This window comes from Phalaenopsis equestris, unplaced genomic scaffold (assembly GCF_001263595.1).
Source record: "Phalaenopsis equestris unplaced genomic scaffold, ASM126359v1 Scaffold000197, whole genome shotgun sequence".
NCBI lineage: Eukaryota > Viridiplantae > Streptophyta > Magnoliopsida > Asparagales > Orchidaceae > Phalaenopsis > Phalaenopsis equestris.
Genome location: NW_018164639.1, coordinates 463,516 through 481,889, shown reverse-complemented (window position 1 = coordinate 481,889; position 18,374 = coordinate 463,516). Strand labels below are relative to the sequence as shown.

General features: G+C 33.9%; 1 protein-coding gene across 1 annotated transcript in view; it reads left to right on the top strand.

Moving 5' to 3' along the window:
* Nucleotides 1-10,339: 10,339 nt before the first annotated feature.
* The window catches only part of LOC110022550 (pantothenate kinase 1-like), a 95,069-nt gene continuing 87,034 nt past the window's right edge, over nt 10,340-18,374 (top strand). The window contains exons 1-5 of the mRNA XM_020721555.1: nt 10,340-10,580; nt 10,675-10,841; nt 10,923-11,078; nt 16,742-16,782; nt 17,810-17,926. Of these exons, the coding sequence (XP_020577214.1) occupies nt 10,715-10,841; nt 10,923-11,078; nt 16,742-16,782; nt 17,810-17,926 (441 nt within the window). The 5' untranslated portion in view covers nt 10,340-10,580; nt 10,675-10,714. The remainder of the gene's footprint in view (nt 10,581-10,674; nt 10,842-10,922; nt 11,079-16,741; nt 16,783-17,809; nt 17,927-18,374) is intronic.

Sequence of the window (18,374 nt, the reverse complement as noted above, 5' to 3'; positions counted from 1 at the left end):
AGGGGATTATATAAGGGTTTTGGAGTGGGGGTTGCGTTGCTATGCAGGATAAGGCTATACTTTTCAGCTAAAAATAGTACACTAAAGCATAGTATTTCTGAATTAATCATCTTGTTTTCAATTCAAAATTTATATAAAATACAGAACAAATTCATGGTTATACATAAATAATAAAACTAGACAAAAAAATACTTAGGTACAACCATGTATGTTGTACTGAAGAAAAAAATCAAACAAAAAAGACAGAAACAACCATAAACAACATAGTTTTACAGAGAAAAAGAAACAAAATGCTGAAACATGATATTTCTAAAAACACATCATGTTTTCAATTCAAATTTTATATAAAATGCACATGAGTTTAATGGTTATACAAAAAACAATAAAACTAAAAAAAAGATATTAACACGGTTGCATTAAAGAAAACTAGACATCCATGTACAATAAAACTATAAAAAAATTGGAGTACATAATATATATATATATAAAGGAAAACAGCTAGGCCAATCTATGAAATTGTTGAGATTAACCAAAGAAAAACATCATTTCAAGATGTTTATATTCAATAAAACATATATAAGACGAATATAAAATTGTTGTACTTGAAGAAAATGCACCATAAAATTTATAAAAAAAGCTTTTTTATTTAACTAAAAACAAAACAAAAAATCTTTTTTTTTCTTAATAACAATTATGGAGTCAGATTTCTAACCCTATTTATGGATTTACTTACCCAATAAGAAAGGGAATTATTAAACACATAACTATCTATGTTATATTTTGAATCATAGCCTCTTCTTCATTGCTAACCTGGGAGACATGGAGACAAGTGGAGCCCTAAGATGAATGTCGGCTAGCATGAATAAGGAAATAAATTGAAGAGTGGGAGAAAATCCTGAAGCCTGACCTTGGGAGAATGAAGAAATATCGACCATAGGGGACAAAATGTCAAACCCAATCCTTTTAAACTTTCAAGAATCTTAAGCGCATGGGAAAAAACGCCGATCTCTAAACCATTGCAGAATCAAAAACACCAAGGAACCCAAGCTCCTAAAACCTCGTGCTTTGTATTTTAGTAATTAATGTTATTTTCCCGATAGGTCTGGTCGGAACGCGTCGGCCACACCATTTCTTTTGAATTTTTTAGGGAAAAATATTATTTGACATGTGGTAATCTTGAATTGACCTCCGCACGAAGCTTCACTATTGTTTGCACATAATATTTTCTTGCTTATAACACGTTATTCAAACCATACATGTGCGCAATAGGTAGTCTTATGGACATGCAAGGCTCAGAGCACATAATAATTCATTGCTTTTAAAACATAGTATAATGCATGAAAATTGGGTATGTTTATTGCTATAGAATCTTACCAAATTCTGATTGTTGAATACTTATATATACTCTATCTAAATATTTTTATAAGACGAACCTAATAACACTAAAATTAATATCATATTTTAAATGAACTTATACCAAGCACTTAAATATAATTGAAAACTTCATATCTATAAATCTTAAGCTCATAATCAAATCAAACTCTCGTGGAGAGAGAGCAATTAAGTTCAAGATTATTCAATTCAAAATTTATTAGAATATAAATGAGCTTTAAATACATACCACATAGTTTTTATGTATTTCTATACTTTAATTCTTATATTAATAACACCCAAATCTTTCATATTTCATAAAAAAGATACTATCACTAACTTCTAATAATTGAAATACACATTTTCATAGATAAATGAAATGCTATAAATATAAAAGTTAGATATATAAATACATAAAAATTGTGTGATATGGATATAAATCTTTTAATTATAAAATGCTAAAAGAGTCATTTATGATCAAATGAATCAAAACATGTAGCCCAATGAAGTGTTTTGAATATTTTGGAAAATATTATTAAAATAATGCTCTAAAAAATAATAACTAGGTCGCATTCTTCACAAGAGAATGAGAATGAATATTAATTTAAAATTGGAGAAAACCTGATGATCTAGAGGACTCTAAAGTCATTGATGCTTGACACTGACAATCACCTTAAGCAACCACCATTGCCTGGTCACCATGGTTGTACGATCATCATTGCTCCACCTCCATTGTTTGATCATCATTACATGAATATTGTCGTCCGATCGTTGGCATTCTAGTTGTCATTGCTAAACCTTCGTCATCACCCTAAATTACTTTTGTAGCAATCTCGCTTACAATCTCTTGATAACAAACTAAAGTTTGCAATTTTGAAAACTCATCTTCTTCAGATTATGGTAAAGAATAAATTCATGTGATCTTGCTTATATTGTGAGTCATTTTAAGTATGCCATGTTTCATACTCTTCTCATCACATATTTTTCACGTAAAAATTTGATGTCTCATATCATGACTAATACTCTTATTTTATATTTATACATGCTAGATTTTTATACAAAACTAAGATGTTAAACTTTCATTCTTTTAGCAATGAACAGGCATGTGTATGAGCACATTGGAAAAACAAAAAAAAGTTTATACAGCCATACAAATTGTATTGAATTTCTCGGTCATCATCCACAAGATAAAAAGTGTAATAGGAGGATTGAAATAAGAAAATTTGAATAGGATGAATGTGCGAATAGTCACATATATATTGGCTTGCAGGCGCACATCAATGGCATGAAGATGGTAATTAAAACTTCTTTTCTTTTTTCAGGATAAGTTGATGATTAAAGCTGAGTAGCATGGTTCTAGTGGAGTCTTAGTCTTCTTTTCATCTTTTGGCCTGGAAAGTATTAAGAGTGGAAGCAGTGTGGTTCCCCATTTTATACGTTTAGTACGCGATCTGCCTTCTTGTATTTATTTAGTGGAAGCGGTGTTGGCTAACAATATTTGGAATGGGAAAATGACTGAGATTTAGAGTTTTTTTAAATGAAAATTTTATTCTACTTTCTTGCCGAAAATTTGGCTGGATTTGACATGCATTTATATTAGGTGAATCCATTCAAATGGGAGATATTTGTGATACGCCATCACTAAATTTTTATCATTCAAAATCGAGACATGGCATAAAATTATAAGTATTTAAATTTTGATTAAAAATCATCTTGATGTCAACTAACTTATAGTCAAATTGACCGGCTCCATGAGAGGGACCCATTGATACTAAAATTAGTCCAATTCGAGCAAAATCAAGCCCAAATAGAGTTGTTAAACCTTTTTTGGAAGCATTTAAAACATAATTGGAAGGTCAAACGAATACTAAATTTGACAAACATATAATTAAATTAAATGTCTTGGCGAGGCGAATCCAATGAGCTCATAGTCTCTCAATTATGACATCGTTAAGACACTCAAATATTTATCGAACACCGTTCGATAAAAAGAATCTCTCGAGACCGTCCAATGAAGTTGTCTGAATTCCATCTTTATTTGCGGAAAAGTCTCTAGCCCTACCCTCCTTTTGAGAGAGGAGCTGTGCCTTGAGCAGAAAAAAGATTGAAGCTTGGAGAAGGATCTAAGAGATAGTATTGCTTATGCACCAAAGATACGACGAATACCTGCCACTTCTATATCTGCCAACCACCGTCAATGACCACCTGCCGACCTCCGTCAGCCACCCTCTGCTTGTTGTAGTAATTAAGGCTATCAACAAAACTTGTTGTTCGAGAATAACTTGTGTTCGACTCATTCGTTAAGTAAGCAGACTGAACACAAACAAATTTCTTAAGCTCTAATTATAAACGAGTTGAACACAAACAACCCTTTGGTCGCTAGTGCTCAACTCGCTTTAGCTCGAAATAAATAAATTACATATATTTTTTATATAATAACATATTATATATGTATATATATATATATATATATAAGTTTAAATCAGCTCATGTAGTCACGTGGTTTTGCACTTTTTATTGCACAGTGTTGATGCAGGTTAGTATCCAACACCCTTCATCTATTTTTTACTAATTTTAGTGAGCCAATTTTAAGGCGAACACAAACACATTGTTCACGCGCCAATTTCGAACACGAGTCGATTTTAAACATGAACAATTTCAAATGAATTGAACACATCCTTAATAGCAATACTTCATACATAGTCAAGACTTGTGTTGCGGAGTGAGAAGTAACAACCGACATCGCAGAGTCACAAAGCATCTTATGGAGAAGTGCACATCTTGAATGTCGTGCCAACCTTGAAAATGTTGTATTGAAGATCAAGTAATCACTCTTCGTTGTGACCATTCCATTTCGTGGGGCAACGAGCTCTTTTGTGCAAAACCTCTATAACTCAAGAAACTGTGTGACTCTTTCCTGCTTATGGGATAAGGGTCTGTGTGTATAATCACCAACTCATATTTCAACTAGGTTATACCTCATTATTTTTTTTTCTTTCTGAGTTTTTCATGTAAAAATTTTTGTTGTTTCTACCTATTACTTTATTAAATGAGTGTGTGTTAGATTCTCGTGCAACACTAAAATGATAATTTATTACTCTATCGCTGTGAATTCTCTATCACACATCATTTTATCATCGTCTGTGGGAAATGAAGTCTGGGAAAATTTGAAGGCCATGATCGCTAGGTTATCGTCATTGAGTATCTTCAACTATGCAACCATAGATGAATCTTACACCCTTCGTGAATTACAATCAACTTCTTCCGCTACAGACTATGGTTGTTGAACGGACTCACACCGACTAAACAGTCTGGCAAATTTTGAATATTCTTGAGGTAAACACTATCTCTACTCCTAGAAAATGAGCCTACGAGGCAAGTCTCGATAGGAAGACATCGTACCTTTGAAAGTTGAGCTTATGAGGAAATACTTAATGGGCTACAAACTTGAGAAGCACATATATATGAAAGCCTCGGAAAGCACAAACCTCAAAAGGTACAAGCTCGATAAGACACAAACCTCATAAGGCACGAACCTTAAAAGATAGATGATTATTTTTTATATAAAGCATATACACTAACTTTGATTGTCAACTTCTACATATTTGAGAAGCCAAAGACTCTAAGAATGAATAACCTAAAAAGAACTCAATGCCACTATGCACATGCCCATGTGATGGAGGCAAAAACAGACTAAAGGCATCAACATCACCCTAAAAATGATTAGTGGTAGCTTAGAAGTTTGGTGATATCATTTCAAAAGCTGGGTAATAACACCCCAGAAGTAAGGCAAAAACATCCCAAAACAGAGGCAATCACAACTCAAAAGAATAGACAAAATCATCATTATTGTTTTTATTATATCAAGTAGAAAAGGACTACACCAAACAAGCTAAGAAATGTACGAACAAATGCAATGCCACAATGTCGAGCGAAAGAAAGATGTACAAATAAAAGCATTATCATTGTTTATAAATATCACACCAGCCGGCTAAAATGCTACAAATATCAGCATATGTCGGTACAAAACTTGCAACAGAATAATATAAATAAATATATCAATTCACTATAACATCCTTCTTATTTCTAGCAGATCTGTAGCTCATGTTATCCTCTTCAAAAGCAAACATCCTTGCTTGAAAAGCCTGTAGAGAATTCAAGTTCTGATCAAGGAGTTATCATTCTTATGCTCACTAAGGATATTGTTGATCTTCACAAGCTTAGTTTTTAATGCCCTCGATCAAAGAGTGGGATCATATTCAAATGGTGTTTGGTATCACCTCCTCAAAATTCTGATTCTTCTGCTGATTTTCATGGGCCATAATTCCTTAGTTACCAGTATCTCAATAACAGAAAAAATCTCCTTCAGAAGGCATGATGACAATGCAAAATGTCTACTATGAAAAACACAATAACAACACAAAATTTTCTCTGAAAGCACAACAACAATAAGAAAGGGGAGCACCATTGCTAGTATAAAAATAGGCTGAGAAATTCCACATTTGTTGTTTTGATAGCCTCGTTGATCGAATAAATAGATAGGGGGACTGTGTTGAGAGGAGACCTAAATTTTGAGTCAGGAGAATATTGAAGCTTTGAGAAGAAGCTGAAATCTAACATCACTACTGCATTGAAGATTTAATAAATACCTCTCACTCTTACAACTGCCAACCACCATTTGCTGAACATCGTCGACCACCATCAACTGCCATCAACTTGTTGCATCAAAGTTTTGTACTGAGTCAAGACTTATGTTGCGGAATGAAAAGAAATAACCGACGGTGTACCAACAATGAAAATGGTTTACTGAAGCTCTATCAACTACTCCCCACTGTGACTGCTATATATCATGGGGCAATAAGCTTTTCTATGCACAAACATTTTACCTCAAAAAATTGTGTGACCATTTCTCGTCTGTGGGACATGGGCATATACGTGTAATCACCAACTCATAGTGGATCATTTCAATTAGCTTCGACCTCATAGTGTTTTACCTTTCTAGGTTTTCTTCTTAAAAAATTCTAGTATTTCTATCTATCGCTTTTATTACCTGAGTATGTTGGATTCTCGTGTAATGCTAAGTGGATAATTCATCACTCTATCGCTACAAGTTCTTTAGCACACATCAATTTGAATAATAATTTTTTATTTTTTTATTAAAATAATATATCTACTCTAATTTTTTTATAGGTCAAGTCAAATTCACCAACTCGTAATGTCAATTCACGTATTAGTTTATGGAAAATTGACCCTCACCCACTAAACTGTGGGGAATACGTTGGTCAATTCAAATCAAACTCACTCAAAAGCCTTGTTAGCCCCCTTTTCATCATGTTCGATGTGATCCTTCTATATTACCCCTCTCTAGCAACCTCTTCACCAAATCTATCTCATATCTTTGATATGAAAAAAAACAGGAAAGAAGGAGGAAAGATTTTATAAAGAAAACATCAAACTTATCAAAAATTACTTTAGAAAACTTCTCGTAGGGTGGTCTTAGTAGGATGAGTGGAAGGTAAAAACCACAATAAGAATCATTGAAAGATTTTATAAAGAAAACATCAAACTTATCAAACATTACTTTAGAAAACTTCTCGTAGGGTGGTCGTAGTAGGATGAGTGGAAGGTAAAAACTACAATAAGAATCATACTATCTTGCTCCATCCAAAATTAGAATAAAATTAATGAGTACTCTTCACATATAACTAGAGAATCAAAATTTCTTCTTGTTATGGGTTCATGATCATTCTCTAGCGAGATGGAGGCTGTCCTTCCCAAGCCAGAAATCTGAATAAAATAATAACAAAATATCAGTACATATTGTCACTAATAAAAAAGTACAGAGGATAGAAATACAACATGTTCTTGCCGCTTCAAGCATAGGACGAGTCAGTTAAGGCGTGGAGCAGCGAGCCAAGATAGAGGCTACCTTTCTCGAGAGAAAGGAATCTGAATGAAACAATAAGTAAATATCAGGACGTACTGTCATTCTAATAAAACAATAGAAAGCATACAAAGTTAATATATCGTTGCTGTTTCGAGCGAAGGACTTGACAGTCCAACGAGAGCCGGTTCAGAATGAAAAAAAAAAATACTAAGAAAAAAATACCAACACATAATTTCATTCTATAAAATGATAGATAGAATAGCGATACAAGTTCTTGTTGTTTGGAGCACAAGTAGAGATGTTGTTCAAGCAAGGAAGTCATATGAATCCAGAGAGACATCTCGGGCAGGAGGAGCAGGAGAAGTTTGCACGCGATGTAGGTGCTGAAGAAGACTTGAAGCTTGGATGGACGTGACGGAGGGCACTATTTGATGTATGCAAAAATTTTAAGTGTGAAACACGTGAATGTTCAAGTTTCAGTTTCGAATACATAAAGATCAATGTTTTGGGTTTGACATGCATAAAACCCAATGAATTTTTATAAACTATTAAACCTCATAGTTTGACCGAGGGGCGGACCCCACTTTCAGAAAGGTGTGCAATTCGATCCTACGTAGTGATCAAACCCCCGACGCGTGAGACTTACACCAAAGACCGCAACTAATGAGTCAGACTAAGACGCGCGCGCACACACACTAGCTTCCAGGATAATATGCACAATTCCAACCAGGATAATATGCACAATTACAACTAGCTTCATCTATGAAAGTCATAATATTCCTTCCACCGTGGTAGGTGAATTTAGGGTCCTATTTGGGGTAGTGCACATGAAGTTTTTTGTGGAGAAGTTGATTGTCTATTTTTTGTTGTTTTGAAATGGCCGTGCTGTACGCGCGCGCACACACACTAGCTTCCAGGATAATATGCACAATTCCAACCAGGATAATATGCACAATTACAACTAGCTTCATTTATGAAAGTCATAATATTCCTTCCACCATGGTAGGTGAATGTAGGGTCTATTTGGGATAGTGCACATGAAGTTTTTTGTGGAGAAGCTGATAATCTATTTTTTGTTGTTTTGAAATGGCCGTGCTGTTGTTATTTTTAAACAAATAACATTTTTGTCTTTATACAATAACGTTATTTATAATATAGTTATTCATGCTAGCATATTTCATACTTGAAAGCAAATATTCAATTTGAATGTTACAAAATAAAAACAGACACATCACAAAACAGTGATAACACGTCAATCAAAATAATAAAAAAAAGATTATTCAAATAATAATTAATAATATGATAATATTATTTTTAAAATGTGATTGTTTTATGTCTTAAAATAAACTGTTCTCTAAGGAAGCTCGCCACTGCCGATCATTATTAGCGATGGATTCCTCCAACCCATCTTTCCACCTAAAGAAGTCACAACTTTTTATTATTCTCCCCGGACTGCTGTAAAACTTTTTCTCATATCTATGTGACTATCACGAGGTAAACATAAAACGTTGTACACCAAAGTAGAGTACAAAGCTCTAGAGGTATCAGAAGTCCTCGAGCTCATCTTTTCTAAAGGTTTAAATCTACAAATCACAAATCCTTAGAAACAACATTAGATAATAGCACACCACACCACACCACCACCTACCGTCAAGATCAATAACACACAACCACCATATCACCAAAACATCAGCACGAACACCACACCACTAATTCCACGCCACTACCACCACAATATTACCAAAACATCAACACAAACACCACACCGCCACAACCATACCACACACCACCACCTCCACACCACCTACCACCAAGATCAATAACACACCACACTACCGCTGTGACACAACCTACCACCACTTGATCAAAACCACCATTTCATACCAAACCAAACACCACCACAATCATAAAACACCAACAACATGACGCACAAAACACCACCAACAACATAATCCCAAAAACCACCACAAAATCCAAAACCACCATTTCACACCAAACCAAACACCACCACAATCATAAAACACCAACAACATGACGCACAAAACACCACCAACAACATAATCCCAAAAACCACCACTACTAACCTGAGCATCATATTTCGACATCATCAAATGGAAAACAGTGCACCATATTTTAGTATCACCAACAACACCCTAATTTCTCATGCCAACAATCACAAAAAAAAAAAAAAACCAAGCCATCATTCAATTTCCAACATAATTTCCACGTACTAAGAAAAATCACAGCACCATAATTTTCACATACCAAGAAAAATCACAAAATCAACTTCACAACACAACCATTCTCCAATCCATCAACTAAAAATAAAGCACAGAGAAACCAAGTCAGCACCGAGTACCTAAAAACACAAATAATTGCAAAATCAAAATGACCGAGTATGTGAACAATACCCTGGGCGACAAAGAGCAAATGATCCAAACGGAGCCGAAGAACAGAGGGGAGAGGGTGAGGAGAAGAAAGGCAAGTTCATTGCAACACCATCGAAACCAAATGAATCACTATGGAACCAACCCCAGCCACCGAAGCCACAGAGGGGAGAATGGAAGAACAGAGGGGAGAGGGAAAAAAAGGCAAGCCCGCTGCAACAATCTCCACAACAAAAAAAAAAATTGAATAAAATTGGAGCCACCAAAGCTACAGAGAGGAGAGGGGGCACACGAGTTTCGAGCGAGATACTAGAGCACAGAGAGAGAAGAACAGAGGGGAGAGGGAAAAAAAGGCAAGCCCACAACAATCTCCATAACAAAAAAGAAATTGAACGAAACTGGAGCCACCAAAGCCACAGAGAGGAGAGGGGGCACACAAGTTTCGAGCGGGATACTAGAGCACAGAGAGCCGCATGGAGGGTGAGGTGGGTAATACCATCGTGAATAAACAAACACAAATTCGAAACACCATTCTTTGACGTTTCCGCACCGCACTGCTGCTTTTAAACCACACCAAACACATCCTAAGATTTTCATTATAATCTATTAATATTACAAGAAATAGCAATTCACAATTAATGAACATATAATTAAACTAGTATCTTCTAATGCATGAGTCCCAATATTCCTCCCACCGTTCATCTCGAAACTGCCGCCCTTCCGCTTCACCTACCGCGGAAAACGAATGAATCATTTTCGATCTAAACCCGGCTTTATTTTCTCTACAAAATGTTGCCATATGGTCGTACTTGCACTCACAGCTTCTTCTCCGCCGATATCAGACTATAGTCTTTTGACAGCGACGCAACCGTCTAATTTGCAATTCTGTATAATTGGTGGCAGCTTTTCGAAGATTCTTTCAATGGAAATTAGGTGTTCGTTGGGCGTTAGCCTGCACTATTTTTAGTCTGCTTCTCCTTCACCGAACCAGCAAACCCTAATTTTTAATCTTTCATCCGAATGCTGCAGCTGATCTCGAGTTACGAGCGGTCTGTTGAATCTCGACAACATGAACTACAAGGGCTTGCTGAATCTCAAAGGCGCGGAGATATGCGGAGATCTAGAAGAGCGGAATCCTCCGATTTCGCTTCCCAACCAGTCTTCAGATTGCGCCCTTCTCGCTGTCGACATAGGAGGTTGGTTTGGTTCGCTGGCTCTAGCTTTTACTTGACTACTTTCAATTAATCGACCTCAGAGCTGATGTTGGAATTTGTTAGGAACTTTGATCAAACTGGTTTATTTCGAGGACAACGCGGAGGTTAAGAACCACGGAATGGCACTTGGGGGACATCTTAAATTCATGAAGTTCCAAACAAGTCGGCTGGATGAGTGCCTGGAATTTATTCGCTCAAAGAGGCTGCTCTACGGTAGAGGTAATGGTCTTTTGTTTATACGAAACACAGATTTTTGCAGCTTGAGCTGTAATTCCTCGTTTTGTCTATCTGACGGACTCATTTAATTTTGTAGTCATTTTTCTTTGAGGTGTTTTTAACTTATTAACCATATTAGCAGTGGCATTCCCAACACCCCAGCGGGAGTATGCCCCAAATGTGTACTATTTTATTAAGATAGCAGGCTCAGTGTAACTGCGTAAATTATATCTGGTTTAATTATGGAAATTATTTGTGGGAAAGTAGGAAATTGATTGAAAAAAAAATAAAAATAATAACTCATTGCAGATTTAAGAGCTTTATAAACAATTATTAATGAAATTTAAAGTATAGCGTTAAGTATATATTGGTGAAACTATGAAAATAAAAGTATTTACTTTCCTTGCTCGGCAAGGAATTTCTCTAATAGGAGTAGGTTTGTGAATGATCTGATTTCGAGCCAAGCTGTGGTTGACTCAAAATCTGTTTGGAGGATTTGAATACGGCTTGAAATCTGCTTGTGAATTGTTGTATTTGATTTCAATCTACATTAGCTCAAAATTGAATTGAACTTGATCTGCCTCAAATCGAAATGAGTTGGCTTAAATGGAGTTATTTTATATTTGTCTATAAGGAATAACACACGGTAGCTCAAAGGTCTTTGTAGAGCCATAAAACATAGCACATGGTGCTTCACGCAGCACACACCATTTTATATATATATAAAAATATTAAAAAAATTAGCTAAAAATAAGAGAATATTAAATTAAAAGATAAAATGATATGACGTAAAAACAACATAAATAATACTTAAATTCAAGTGCTCATTTCCTCAATTACTTAAAAATTCAAATTATTATGATTTTCTTATATGTCTAATATTTTGAAAAGCAACTAAACAGGTTATTAAATGAATTATCACCATCATCATAAGTCAAATAAATCTTATTTCCTTCATCAACATCATTTTAATCTCATAAAGAACAATTTTTATTATTATCCTCATCAAGCGAACATAACTCACTATCATGTGAACGACACAATATGGGTAGATTATTGTCCCATATATATACATATAAGTGCATGTATGCACGTTTGTATTGTGAAGTTCACATAAATACCCTCTAGTTCTTATATATTTACATATTCAACACCCAAATTTAATATTTACATATATAACTTCTTGTGCATAGTCACATTAGAGCATATTCATAAAAAAATGCATGTTCCACTTTTAAAAAATTAGTATTAATATTTTTGATGTGTTAAATAAATTTTAAATTTTACATTTTAGATATGCAAATATAAAGTTTTTTTTTATATTAAATCTAAAAATCAGTTTAGCACGTGCCATGAGGGTAATGCACCATTGCCCATGCATGGCACAAATAGAACATGCTATTTTGATGCACTACACTTTACCATGAAAATGACACTGAGGGTGCGCAATGCCGCGGCATATGCCACTGTGCATATTATTTTGAGTTATTGACATTTATGAGCTATTTGGATTTGTTCTAGCTTTGGAAGTCAAAATGAGTTGACTCATTTCGATTGAGCAAAATCAAAATTAATAAACACAAATAAATTGCAAAAAAACTCAAAATATCCTACCATTTTATATTCTAAAAGTTTACACATACACAGACACAACTACAAGCATACATACAGGTATACACATAGATATATATTAGCTTTTTTTTCAACAAATTAGAACTAAACTTTAAGCCAGTTCTAGCCAATTTGTGCATGGCTCAAAATTGTCTCTAAAAAGTTTGATCCTTTCTTTCAACTTATAGCTCTGCTCACTTGCTTCAATCAAGTTTTGATCTGAGCCAAAACTTGAATCAATTTTCTAACAATCAACGATCTTTGAGTTAAATTCTCAGTTCTAAATATGAGTATAACATTTGATGGTTCTTTTAGTTTTTCTCGACTCTTTCATGTTTTCTCTTTCTCTAATTTATGGCTATATTCTTTTAAAGATTTCTACGAGAAATTTTAGTTTCTTTCTTTTTAATTGCCACTTTGCATTGGTCATGTTTTCTAGCTAAATCAAACTATGGGAAGCACTATGATCTTTCTTGTCTTCATCTATTTTCTACTTTTCTCATAGAAAAATTCCATTTGTTGATAGCCCAAGTCTATAAACTTTCTGAGCCCAGTTGCTTCACTACTTTTTTATAACTTAAACTATGAATAGAAAATTTTTTGGAAAATATTAAGGATATTATTATTCTTCAATTTCTAGATACTCTCACAAAGAGAAGAATTCTTTAATTCCAAAACTACAACCAAGTGATATGTTTGGGATTTAATATAATTCAGATATTAGTAGTACCCTTGAGACTTCTTACTCATATGTTTTATCGAAGGGTGCAATTCTATAATATATTTTTAGTATATCATTTGCATAGCATAGCAGAAATTTCAAATTTCTGTCCTATGTCAACTTCTGAGATGATGCAATTTCAAAATCAATAGAAAATAAAACAATTTTTCCCTGAAAGCTTAAAGAGTAACTCAAAATTTTGAGGGAACGGTGGGTGAAATTGCATCCTCTTCAATATGTGGTTGTGCCACTGCTTATTAATGCTTAAACTCTGAAAGATTTTTCGTGCAGCTATCACCAATGTTCCAATTTAGCTGTATGAACTTCTTGTTGTTTTGTTTGTGTTTTGTCCCTAACTGAAGCTACTTCTAAACTAAATCTATTGTGTTTTACATAATTTGAACTCGAATCAAACATAATAGGTCTACCTTCAGGTAAAATTTATTATATTAGCAATGTCTCCTTTTATGTTTTTAGCTAAAAGATGTTTTCTAGTTTTTTGTCCAATATAATTTCAAGGCTTGGCTTTGAAAAATTTATACAATTAAAATGTATATTTTTCTAATTTTGGGGATAGTTTGTCACGACCCAGAGCGGAGCTTGGAATCAACCATGACGGGAATAGACGATCAGACGATATTAATCAATTTTTTATCGTTATTTTCTATAACTATTAATTATTCAAAAATGACAAATGAAAGAGCCACTAGAAATTAAATTAAAGAAGTTAACAATTTATCTTATGTCATATTGTTCACACCTTTTTAAATATTGTCTCTTCTATTGCTTATCTTTACACAAAATCTTAAACCTGAAAAGTTAATGAAAAATATAATAAGCTAACCAGTGCCAGTGAACAGTCATTCTTCTAGACTATAGTAATTTAATAAAAAAATATGTATGACAGTTAAACTTTTAATAAATTAGTATGTAATATTTGATAATTTATGAATATGATTATTCACGATATTTCATAATATTCAAGATGTTTAACTATATTAATAATATATCTATATCATTTTATATCTATAAAACAGTCCCAGGAGCACCGTCTAAAAATTATATCAGTTAAGGTACTTTAATATTAATATACTTTTTTATTTACGTGCACGTGTATCTTAGTATTCATCTACTAATACCATAAAAAGGTGATTTCATCATAGTTAATTATATATATAAAATCAATCTCTGCTCTCATATCATTCATAATTTTATATTACTCAATGTATAATATGTAATGAATAAAATTTTTCATAATGAGAGACTATAAGTATTCTTATCGAAAGGACCGATAAAATTTAAGAATAGATGAATCATCATATTAATCAAACATCAATAACAATTCTTACAATTGGCTGAGAAGAGATACAAAAATGATATTATAATTTGAGAGTAGAAGTACTCATTTCGATGTCGGTTTATTTATTCTTGAATTTTCTTTGATCTCCACTCTTCTAAAATTGATGCCTATAATAAATACGAGTATTCATATTACTAAAATTGAATTTATTCAATATCATTTTAATCAACTATTAACTTTACATTAGATAAGTATTAAATTTTCATTGTTTTGTTTTATGTACAATAATCTGAACTAATTATAATTTACAAAAAAATAAAAAATATATATATATATATATATATAACATTAATTAAATTATAATATAAACTCAAACTTACCTTACTGAAGTTTGCTGGGATCAATCCCTCTCGTTTAGCTCGCACACTTCACCTACTTCTCCCATCCAAGCTGAAATTCTATACTTCGAGTCCTAATTTATAAAAATTTTCTATGAACATTAATAAATAAACACACGCTCACACGCACGCGCCTCTTCTCTCGGTTGAAATTCACCTTGAGTCATAACTAAAATTATACCTTGAGTCATAATTTTTGTTAAATAACTTAATTAAAAATATTAAAACTCACCTTTTTCTGTCTCAGTTGGAAGCGCTAACACGCACACGCCTCCTTTCTCATCTTCCTTTGCCCTCAGTTCAACCCAACCTAGCACGTGTGATCCTCTTCTTCCTCCTCTTCGTTTGAACGTGAGGTTTAGCTTCTTGCCCGCATGCACGCACACAAAGCCTCATTTCCTCTGGGCTCGAGCCCTTCTTCTACTCCATCGCACAATAACAGGGGTTTGAGCTCTTCTCCCCTTTCTCTCATTTGATGCCGCCTTCAGATAAATGGGCTCCTCACCTTCTTCTTCCTTCCTATGGCTTGGGTTCGACACGAAATCATATTTCTCGCATGCAGAGAATCTTTCCTTCTCCACCTATGCGCCGGATGTGTGTGCAACTCACCTCCAAGGCACAATACACTTCTTTCTCCCTCGGCTTATTCGGCTAGGGTTTTTGCGTCATTGACTTCGTTCTTGAGTCTACTTCACTTCTTTTTCTTTTGCGACAGATGACGCGTTGAAGCCTCACCCCATGCTTCCTTCTTCTCACTAAAATTTCATCTTCTTGCTTCTTCCCTCTCTCACTCTATCCCTCGCTCTGAGTCTCTCCTTGCTACTCTCTCAGTTCCGTTAGATTGAAAGAGAGTATACGACCTCAAGTCAAAACTGTAGAGACACTCCTATTCAATTATTATTATCATTAGTAATTTTATTTTTATTTATTTATAACTTAGAGTTATTACAATCTCTCATCGTCATAAAAATTTCGTCCTTGAAATTTACATAATGTACTGCATGTCTCAAATCTCGCACTTGACGCCGCCTCCAGAGAAATGTGCACCTCCCCTTCTTCCACTTCCTTTCTTCGACTGGGGTTCGACACCACCTCTTACATGCAAAGAATCTTTCCTTCTCCACCTATGTACAAAACACGTGTTGTTCACCTCCAAGGTGTGATACACTTCTCTCTCTAGGCTACTCAGCTAGGGTTTTTGCCTCGACTTTGTTCGTGAATCCTCTTCACTTTTTGTTCTTCTTTTGCACAAATCAGGGCCTCACCTCTCCCGCTTCCTTCTTCTTCTAATTTATTTTTCTTCCTTCTAGTCCCCTCTCTCACTCTCTATCCCTTGTTGTCCGTCTCTCCATTCCGTTGGATTGAAATAGGGTATACAAATCCTTAGTCAAAATCGTAACGACGCTCATGTTCAATTATTATTATTATTAGTATTATTTATTTATTAATAACTGTGGTTTTTACTTAATTAATTCACCGTTAATTATTTTCTACATTATTTGCTCAATAAGTTAGCATATTAATTGCATGTAAACAAAGCTAAATTTTTTCTAAATTTTATTTTGCTTCTATACTTTTGTCAGATATTTGCTTGGAATTATATTTTACCAAAAATTAGTATTCGTTGACTATGCAGGATTTGCAGCAGGTTCAACAATCATGAATGTGGATATGAAGGTATGCATAAATCTGAGGATTGAAGAAGTTCATAAGTTTACTTTGTCTCAATGATATTCTCTTATCCTATAGTATTACTGGATACTTCTTTATTTTAACCATCCGGTCTTAATTCTAGAAATTAGATCCTCATATGCAACCTTTTCAGTAATAGATCTAAATATGTAAATTTATTATATGTAGTTATTAGTTTATTTTCAACCTTGTTTTTTGTATTTCTTAGTTTCAAACCCCCTGAATTTGCATACGAAATACTTGGTCTTTATTCTTCTAATTATGATTTTTTATATTCTAATCTCTTTTATTTCCTTGAATATTTGCTATTTAAGAAGAGGTATCGCCAATTAGACTACATCTTTTGTAAATGACTTACATATTGGCACCTTATCTTGAATATCCTTTCTTAGTATCCGTTCTTAGTATCTCTATAATTAATACAAGAAGATAATGACATTTTTTATCATTGATAGGATCTCATTATGATATGGAGCTTTTTGATTGCTCCTCTACTGTTTCTAATGCCACTTGTTGCTTCATCAAATCATAACTTTAGCATGCCTTTGACATGCGTTTTCTTAATTCATGTCAAATTAGTTCTCATCGTTATCCATCACTTTTCTTTTTAAGATCAATAAAAATGATTATGAAGGTATTGCTCAACTTGGTAACATTTTGATAATGAGAAAAATTAAATGGATGGTTTAGGAGTAAGATTTCTTTTGCTATATATTGAATGTATGATTGTCCATGGCAGCTTCTCATGTTAATTAATTGGAAGATTTACATACATACCACTCACTTCTTATGTATTCACATATCTAAAACCTAAACTTTAATTTTTACATCCGTAGCTGGAATTTTTGATGTGATATGAATGATTTGGATGGTATAAATGTAAATAGCAAAGTTTTGGTGTTAGATATGTAAATACATAGTAATTGGATGATATGTTTGTAAATGCCCGTAATTAATTCTGCGTTCTTCATTATATGAAATATCAAATGACTTATTTTCAATTCTGTTGTAGGCTACAGGCGGCGGTTCCTTCAAGTTTGCTGACATCTTCAAAGAGAAGTTGGGTGTTTCTCTTGATAAATTGGATGAAATGGATACTGTTGTAACTGGAGCTAATTTCTTGTTGAAGGTATTAACTTAATCTGTCTGCGGGACTTAGATTTAGTGTGCTAAATACACATATAGTTTCTTAAGAGAGTTCTTAAAAAGTATTTAAAATCATTCTTGGAATTCCGTTATAGAAATATGCAACATCAGGACATGCATCATGAATATTTTATTTTTCTGTCATATTAATATGTTTTAACTTTACCTACTTCTAGTAATTTTTGTCCTAATATTAAAAAATACATTGTTATTTTGACCCCCAATTAATGAACTAAGGTAAAAGGGCAATTTTGTAATGTGGCACCGCCACCTACCACATCTCACCTACCGCTCACCTACCGGCCACCTACCGGCCACCTACCACCCACCTACCTCCCACCTACCACTCTCTTGCTTCTATAAATAGAGAGGGTGTGAGGCTTAGGAGAGCAAGGGAAGAAATCTTAAGGGTGTGAGGCTTAGGAGAGGAA